This window comes from Oncorhynchus masou, chromosome 12, assembly GCF_036934945.1.
Source record: "Oncorhynchus masou masou isolate Uvic2021 chromosome 12, UVic_Omas_1.1, whole genome shotgun sequence".
Classification (NCBI taxonomy): Eukaryota; Metazoa; Chordata; class Actinopteri; order Salmoniformes; family Salmonidae; genus Oncorhynchus; species Oncorhynchus masou.
Window position 1 is genome coordinate 88,711,578 of NC_088223.1, and position 10,000 is coordinate 88,721,577.

At 45.0% G+C, this 10,000-nt stretch overlaps 1 protein-coding gene across 1 annotated transcript in view; it reads right to left on the reverse strand.

The window, feature by feature from the left end:
- LOC135549421 (teneurin-2-like) overlaps positions 1-10,000 on the reverse strand; it is a 167,503-nt gene that overhangs the window by 55,492 nt on the left and 102,011 nt on the right. The window contains exons 8-10 of the mRNA XM_064979392.1: positions 7,200-7,395; positions 2,690-2,791; positions 266-460 (exon numbers count right to left, since the gene is read on the reverse strand). Coding sequence (XP_064835464.1) covers positions 266-460; positions 2,690-2,791; positions 7,200-7,395 — 493 coding nt within the window. The remainder of the gene's footprint in view (positions 1-265; positions 461-2,689; positions 2,792-7,199; positions 7,396-10,000) is intronic.

Below are 10,000 nucleotides of genomic sequence, written 5' to 3' on the forward strand. Positions count from 1 at the left end.
CTCACTTCATCCCAGCTGAGCGGAAACCCATCAGAACACAATTGAATGAATCAGATCCAGGGCGATTCTTTAAAAGCCGGATCAATAAAATAGATTCCATTCCCTTAATAAAGCTTTTGAAGTATAAACCAATGCAGTCTCATCCATTCTGAAACTTAATATGGCACTAAAGTAGAGACAATTGTGTGTGTGCGTGTGTATCCGAGAGTGTGTGTTGCGAAGGAGTGTGTATGCGATAGGGATGAGCTCTATTCAAGCAGTTTACCTTCCTCACAGGCGTCGCCACGGTAACCGGCGGAGCATGAGCAAGAGCCCTCGGAGCAGGTGCCGTGGCCGTTACACTCTGGGTCGATGCACTGGCCCACTGAGACATCACACTCTGGACCCTTCCATCCGCTGTAGCAGATACACAGGCCCTTGTCATATTGACCATTGCCACTGCAGAGGACTGGACAGGCAGCTAGACAACGTAGGACAAATGACAGGTACATCAGGTCAGGCAATGGCTTCGCGTCCTGTTCTATTGTTATATATGGATTAGGTACGTTGAGATTGTCATATTGGACATGACCCTTTATGAGTTTCAAGATAGGGGGTGAAATATTCTGTATTATAAACTGGGTGGTTCGAGCCCTGAGTGCTGATTGGCTGAAAGCCGTGGTATATCAGCCCGCATACCATGGGTATGACAAAACATTTATTTTTACTGTTCTAATTACGTTGGTAACCAGTGTATAATAGCGTTAAGGCATCTCTGAGGCTTGTGGTATATGGCCAATATACCACAGCTAAGGGCTGTGTCCATAAGAACAGCCCTGAATGCTGATTGGCTGAACGGTTAAGGGCTGTATATCCATGCACTCCGCATTGTATATACCTATAATATAATATATACCTATAATATACCTATAATATATACCTATACAATACCTATAATATATACCGATACAATACCTATATATACAATACCTATAATATATACCTATACAATACCTATATATATATACAATACCTATAATATATACCTATACAATACCTATAATATATACCTATACAATACCTATAATATATACCTATACAATACCTATAATATATAATACAATACCTATAATATATATATATACCTATAATATATACCTATACAATACCGATACAATACCTATAATATACATATAATATATACCTATACAATACCTATACAATACCTATAATATATATACCAATACCTATAATATATACCTATACCTATAAATACCTATAATATATACCTATACAATACCTATAATACAATATAATATATACCTATACAATACCTATAATATATACCTATAATATATACCTATACAATACCTATAATATATACCTATACAATACCTATAATATATACATATAATATATACCAATACAATACCTATAATATACTATAATAATACCTATACAATACCTATAATATATACCTACAATACCTATAATATACATATAATATATACAATACCTATATATATATACCTATACAATACCTATACAATACCTATAATATACCTATATATACCTATACAATACCTATATATAATACAATACCTATAATACCTATATACCTATACAATACCTATAATATATACCTATACAATATATAATATATACCTATAATATATACCTATATATATACCTATAACCTATACATATAATATATACCAATACCTATAAATACCTATAATATATAATACCTATATATATACCTATATACAATACCTATAATATATATACCTATAATATATACCTATACAATACCTATACAATATATATATACCTATAAATACCTATAATATATACCTACCTATAATATCCCCTACCTATATATACATATATATATACCTCTATACAATACCTATAAATACCTATACAATACCTATAATATACCTATAATATATACCTATACAATACCTATAATATACCTATACAATACCTATAATATATACCTATACAATACCTATAATATACCTATAATATATACCTATACAATACCTATAATATACCTATACAATAATATATACCAATACCTATATACCTATACAATACCTATAATATATACCTATACAATACCTATTGTCACGCCTTGGTCTTAGTATTTTGTGTTTTAGTTTATTAGTTAGTCAGACCAGGGTGTGACATGGGTTTATTATGTATTGTAGTTTCATATTGGGGTTTGTAGTGTTTGGGATTGTAGCTGATTAGGGGTGTGTGTTAATAGGTTGGCTGCCTGAGGCGGTTCTCAATCGGAGTCAGGTGCTTCTCGTTGTCGCTGATTGGGAACCGTATTTAGGTAGCCTGGTTTTCGCTTTGCATTTCGTGGGTGATTGTTCCTGTCTCTGTGTAGTGTGCACCAGTCAGGCTGTAATAGGTTTCACGTTCCGTTTGTTGTTTTGTATTATTTAGTTGTTCATGTATAGTTCGTTCGTTTGTCTTCACTAAATAAACATGAGTAACTTACACGCTGCATTTCGGTCCGACTCTCTTTCAACTAAAGAAGAACGCCGTTACAATACCTATGCAAAACCTATAATATACATATAATATATACCTATACAATACCTATAATATACCTATACAATACCAATAATATGCCAATAATATACCTATAACATACCTATACAAACCAATATAATCTAGGTGATAACAAAGTTGGTACCTTTGGCACAATCCATGCCATGGAACCCTGGGAAGCAGTGGCACACACCCGACATACACTCTCCGTTTCCATGGCAATTCTGCGGGCATTCTTGCACTGAATCTAAAATTGAACAGCAAGGATGGAAACAGACAAGTTATTATTAGAACTAAATCCTGTATATATGAAAATATTATTATAACCAAATAAATATGAATATATTATTATAAAATCCAAATATATATGAATATATTATTATAACCAAATATATATTAGTATATTACTAAAACCAAATATATATTAGTATATTACTATTAAATCCAAATATATATTAATATATTATTATTAAATCCCAATAAATATTAATATATCATTATTATAATCAAATATATATGAATATATTACTATAACCAAATATATATTAATATATTACTATAACCAAATATATATTAGTATATAATTATTAAATCCAAATATATATTAAGATATTATTATTAAATCCAAATATATATTAATATAATCATTATTATAACCAAATATATATGAATATATTACTATAACCAAATATATATTAATATAATAATTATAACCAAATATATATGAATATATATTAATAATTAAATATATATAATATATAACTAGAACCAAATCCGTCTATCTAATATCTCCCTCCTCTAATATCCCTCTCCTTCTCCCTGATTAATATATCCCTTCCGTCTCCCTCCTCTAATATCCCTCTCCTTCTCCCTGATTAATTCCCTCTCCTTCATCCCTCTCCTTCCCTCCTCTAATATCCCTCTCCCCCTTCTCCTCCTTCTCTCCCTCCTCTAATATCCCCCTCCTTCTCCCTCCTCTAATATCCCTCTCCTTCTCCCTCCTCTAATATCCCTCTCCTTCTCCCTCCTCTAATATCCCTCTCCTTCTCCCTCCTCTAATATCCCCTCCTCCCCTCCTCTAATATCCCTCTCCTTCTCCCTCCTCTAATATCCCTCTCCTTCTCCCTCCTCTAATATCCCCCTCCTTCTCCCTCCTCTAATATCCCTCTCTTCTCCCTCCTCTAATATCCCTCTCCTTCTCCCTCCTCTAATATCCCCTCCTTCTCCCTCCTCTAATATCCCTCTCCTTCTCCCTCCTCTAATATCCCTCTCCTTCTCCCTCCCTCTAATATCCCTCTCCTTCTCCCTCCCCTAATATCCTCTCCTTCTCCCTCCTCTAATATCCCTCTCCTTCTCCCTCCTCTAATATCCCTCTCCTTCTCCCTCCTCTAATATCCCTCTCCTTCTCCCTCCTCTAATATCCCTCTCCTTCTCCCTCCTCTAATATCCCTCTCCTTCTCCCTCCTCTAATATCCCTCTCCTTCTCCCTCCTCTAATATCCCTCTCCTTCTCCCTCCTCTAATATCCCTAATATCCCTCTCCTTCTCCCTCCTCTAATATCCCTCTCCTTCTCCCTCCTCTAATATCCTCTCCTTCTCCCTCCTCTAATATCCCTCTCCCCTCCCTCCTCTAATATCCCTCTCCTTCTCCCTCCTCTAATATATCCCTCCTCCTTCTCCCTCCCCTCTAATATCCCTCTCCCTCTCCCTAATATCCCTCTCCCTCCCTCCTCTAATATCCCTCTCTAATATCCCCTTCTCCCTCCTCTAATATCCCTCTCCTTCTCCCTCCTCTAATATCCCTCCCTCCTCTAATATCCCTCTCCCTCCCTCCTCTAATATCCCTCTCCTATCTCCCTCCTCTAATATCCCTCCTCTAATATCCCTTCTCCCTCCTCTAATATCCCTCTCCTTCTCCCTCCTCTAATATCCCTCCCCTCCCTCCCTAATATCCCTCTCCCTCCCTCCTCTAATATCCCTCTCCTTCTCCTCCTCTAATATCCCTCTCCTTCTCCCTCCTCTAATAATATCCCTCTCCTTCTCCCTCCTCTAATATCCCTCCCTCCCTAATATCCCTCTCCCTCCCTCTAATATCCCTCCTCTCCCCTCTCCCTCCTCTAATACTCCCTCTCCTCTAATATCCCTCTCCCTCCTCCTAATATCCCTCCTCTAATATCCTTCTCCCTCCTCTAATATCCCTCTCCTTCTCCTCCTCTAATACACCTCCTTTCTAATTCCCTCCCTTTCCGGGTCAGGCAGACTCCTTCCCCTCGTCTCCCTCCTCTAATATCCCCTCCCTACCGTCCTCATAATTAGACACATCTAAATAATTAATAGTCATTAAAGTTTTACTGAAGGCTGAACCTCCTCTAGCCTTTCTATAGCTAATATAATAGTCTGTTAAAATAGAGTTTAATCCCTCTCCTTCTCCCTCCTCTAGATACGACTAGTATTTGATGGAAGAATGATCTCCTCCCTCCACTATACTGTGTAGGCAGCTCCTGGTGGCAAGTCATACATGCATCTGTTGAGATTCAGGAATTCTTATTCCCATTGTTTATCTGTAAACATCCATTAGCAGAGAGACAATTAGCTAAGAAATATAAAGAAAATGCACTCCACAGATACTTCAGAATGCCTCTGTGGTGTGACTGTTTAACACATTATTTAAAGGATTCAGTAAACTACAACTTCTTAGCATACCCTCTAAATGTCCTCACACTCCTCTAATATCGTCCTCCCTCCACATACCCCAAATGTCCTCACCCTCCTCTAATATCCCTCTCCTTCTCCCTCCCTCTTCTCCCTCCTCCAAATGTCATCCTCCTCTAATATCCCCTCCCTCCACATACTCCCTAATATCCCTCCCTGAATATGTCCTCCCTCCACATACCCCAAATGTCCTTCTCCCTCCCTCTAATATCCCTCTCCTCCCTCCACATACCCCAAATGTCCTGTCTCCCTCCCTCCAATACCCCAAATGTCCTCTGGTCCGTCCTCCCTCCACATACCCCAAATGTCCCTCACCCCTTCGTCCTCCTCCACATACCCCAAATGTCCTCTCACTCCCTTCGTCCTCCCTCCACATACCCCAAATGTCCTCTCACCCCTTCGTCCTCCCTCCCTAATATCCTCTCTCCTTCTCCCTCCCAATACACTCCCTCCCAATATCCCCTCCCTACATACCCCAAATGTCCTCACACCCCTTCGTCCTCCCTCCACATACCTCAAATGTCATCACACCCCTTCGTCCTCCCTCCACATACCCCAAATGACCTCACACCCCTTCGTCCTCCCTCCACAGCCCCTGCCACAAGTGATATTTTATATTAATAAAACCAGGCAAGTCAGTTAAGAACAAATTCTTATTTTCAATGACGGCCTAGGAACAGTGGGTTAACTGCCTGTTCAGGGACAGAACAGATTTGTACCTTGGCAGTCCGGGGATTTGATCTTGTAACCTTTCGGTTACTAGTCCAACGCTCTAACCACTAGCCTACCCTGCCGCCCCTACACTCTAACCACTAGACTACCTACCGCCCCTACACTCTAACCACGAGGCTACCTGCCGCCCCTACACTCTAACCACTAGACTACCTACCGCCCCTACACTCTAACCACGAGGCTACCTGCCTTCCCCTACCTCTAACCTACACTCTAACCACTAGACTACCTACCTCCCCTACCTCTACAGGCTACCTCTAACCTCTAACCAAGACTACCTACCGCCCCTACACTCTAACCACTAGGCTATCCTGGGGGTAGCCCTGGTTAGAGTCTCCCTCCTCTAATATCCCTCTAATACCTATCCCTCCTTCCCTCCTCTATATCCCTAGACAGGGTCCCTCCCATCCCTCACTCTAACCAGAGTGTCTCCCTCCCTACCTCTACCTAATATCCCTAGACTAATATCCCTCTCCCTACCTCTATACCACTAGACCTATCTCCCGCCCCTGTCTAACCTCCCTCCTCTAATACCTGCCTTCTCCCTCTAGTGGTTAGAGTGTCCCTCCTCTAACCACTAGACTACCTACCTCAGTGGTCTACCAGTAGGCTATCCAGGGTAGCCTAATAGTGGTTAGAGTGTAGGGGGGGTAGGATAGCCCAGTGGTTAGAGTCTGGCTCAAGCTCCGGTTCTGTTCTGTTTGGCCTGGGTTCTCTTCTCAGTAGCATCCTCCTCAGAGATGGCTTTCATTCAAATTAAAATCTCTAAATCAAAGATGTCGTGTCATGCGTTTACTGCAGCAGAGCCCCACACGTGTGGACACAGTGCTTCTCTTTGATGGGTGGCACCAGAGAGTCATGAATACTACTACATTTCCTGTTTCCTGGTTTTTACCTCTTGTTTGTTCTCAGCTGTTTCTTGTTTGTCTACTGTTTCGGGGACGGGCCAACTGTTGGACGGCAGCTCGTGTACAAACGGAGAGACACACCACAGGGATACATCTCTTTTATGACTCAATCTCCATTCAACACTTGTATCCGTGCTCACTCCCAATATAAGTCTAAGCCTATCTCAGACCAACAGGGACGCAATCCTGGAAGGGAAACTCACTCAGAGGTGTTACTTACTACCAGAATCCTAAATGTTTCCGCTTTACAAGGAGAACACAGACAGTGTGAAGCACAGCAGGACAATATAGCAGCAGCACCCACCGAGAGCCACGGTGCTGAAGGAGACAGACTCCTTGTCCTTGCCGTCGTTGTAGAAGGCCAGATGCCAGGTGCCGGGGTCCAGGTACTGAACAAAGATGGCCTCGTTCAGAACCACCGTGTGGATGCTGCGGCGCTCCCGGGGAGACTCCACCACACTCCACTTCTCCTTCCCGTCCAGACGCTCCATGTAGTCATACTGAACACAGAGAACAGGGTTAGAGAGGGAGGGAGGGAGGGACAACAGAGAGAACAGGGTTAGAGAGAGAGTTCTAGGGAGGGACAACATCTAAGAGAACAGGGTTAGAGAGGGAGGGAGGGAGGGACAACAGAGAGAACAGGGTTAGAGAGGGAGAGAGGGACAACAGAGAGAACAGGGTTAGAGAGGGAGGGAGGGACAACAGAGAGAACAGGGTTAGAGAGGGAGGGAGGGACAACAGAGAGAACAGGGTTAGAGAGGGAGGGAGGGACAACAGAGAGAACAGGGTTAGAGAGGGAGGGAGGGACAACAGAGAGAACAGGGTTAGAGAGGGAGAGAGGGACAACAACAGAGAGAACAGGGTTATCTCAGAGAGGGAGGGAGGGACAACAGAGAGAACAGGGTTAGAGAGGGAGGGGAGGGACAACAGAGAGAACAGGGTTAGACAGGGAGGGAGGGAGGGAGGGAGGGAACAAAGAGGAACAGGGTTAGGAGGGAGGGAGGGAGGGAGGAGGGACAACAGAGAGAACAGGGAGGAGGGAGGGAGGGACAGGAACAGGGTTAGAGGAGGGACAACAGAGAGAACAGGGTTAGAGAGGGAGGGAGGGAGGGAGACAACAGAGAGAACAGGGTTAGAGAGGGAGGGAGGGAGGGAGGGAGGGACAACAGAGAGAACAGGGTTAGAGAGGGAGGGAGGGAGGGAGGGAGGGACAACAGAGAGAACAGGGTTAGAGAGGGAGAGAGGGACACAGAGAGAACAGGGTTAGAGAGGGAGAGAGGGACACAGAGAGAACAGGGTTAGAGAGGGAGGGAGGGACAACAGAGAGAACAGGGTTAGTGAGGGAGAGAGGGACAACAGAGAGAACAGGGTTAGAGAGGGAGAGAGGACAAGAGAGGGACAACAGGGTTAGAGAGGGGGAGAGGGACAACAGAGAGAACAGGGTTAGAGAGGAAGAGAGGGAGAGAGGGAGGGAGGGACAACAGAGAGAACAGGGTTAGTGAGGCAGGGAGGGACACAGAGAGAACAGGGTTGGTGAGGGGAGAGGGGGACACAGAGAAACAGAGAGAACAGGGTTGAGAGAGGGAGAGAGGGAGGGAGGGACAACACAGAGAACAGGGTTGGTGAGGGAGAGAGGGTTAGGAGGGAGGGACAACACAGAGAACAGGGTTGGTGAGGGAGAGGGACAACAGGGACAACAGGGAGAACAGGGTTAGTGAGGCAGGGAGGGACACAGAGAGAACAGGGTTAGAGAGGAAGAGAGGGAGCGAGGCAGGGAGGGACACAGAGAGAACAGGGTTAGGTGAGAGAGGCAGGGAGGGACAACAGAGAGAACAGGGTTAGAGAGGGTTAGGGAGGACAACAGAGAGAACAGGGTTAGGGAGGGAGGGACAACAGAGAGAACAGGGTTAGAGATGGAGGGAGGGACAACAGAGAGAACAGGGTTAGAGAGGGAGGGACAACAGAGAGAACAGGGTTAGAGAGGGAGGGAGGGACAACAGAGAGAACAGGGTTAGAGAGGGAGAGAGGGACAACAGAGAGAACAGGGTTAGTGAGGGAGAGAGGGACAACAGAGAGAACAGGGTTAGTGAGGGAGAGAGGGACAACAGAGAGAACAGGGTTAGTGAGGGAGAAGGGAGGGAGGGTTGGTGAGGGAGAGAGGGAGGGAGGGACAACAGAGAGAACAGGGTTAGTGAGGGAGAGAGGGAGGGAGGGACAACAGAGAGAACAGGGTTGAGGGAGAGGGAGGGAGGGACAACAGAGAGAACAGGGTTGGTGAGGGAGAGAGGGAGGGAGGGACAACAGGGAGAACAGGGTTGGTGAGGGAGAGAGGGAGGGAGGGACAACAGGGAGAACAGGGTTGGTGAGGAGAGAGGAGGGAGGGACAACAGGGAGAACAGGGTTGGTGAGGGAGATAGGGAGGGAGGGACAACAGAGAGAACAGGGTTGGTGAGGGAGAGAGGGAGGGAGGGACAACAGAGAGAACAGGGTTGGTGAGGGAGAGAGGGAGGGAGGGACAACAGAGAGAACAGGGTTAGTGAGGGAGAGAGGGAGGGAGGGACAACAGAGAGAACAGGGTTAGTGAGGGAGAGAGGGAGGGAGGGACAACACAGAGAACAGGGTTAGTGAGGGAGAGAGGGAGGGAGGGACAACAGGGAGAACAGGGTTAGTGAGGGAGAGAGGGAGGGAGGGACAACAGAGAGAACAGGGTTGGTGAGGGAGAGAGGGAGGGAGGGACAACAGAGAGAACAGGGTTGGTGAGGGAGAGAGGGAGGGAGGGGAGAACAGGGTTGGTGAGGGGGAGGGAGGGAGGGACAACAGAGAGAACAGGGTTGGTGAGGGAGATAGGGAGGGAGGGACAACAGAGAGAACAGGGTTGGTGAGGGAGAGAGGGAGGGAGGGACAACAGAGAGAACAGGGTTAGTGAGGGAGAGAGGGAGGGAGGGACAACAGGGAGAACAGGGTTAGTGAGGGAGAGAGGGAGGGAGGGACAACAGAGAGAACAGGGTTGGTGAGGGAGAGAGGGAGGGAGGGACAACAGAGAGAGGGGGACAGGGACAGGGAGAACAGGGTTGGTGAGGGAGAGGGAGGCAGGGAGGGACAACA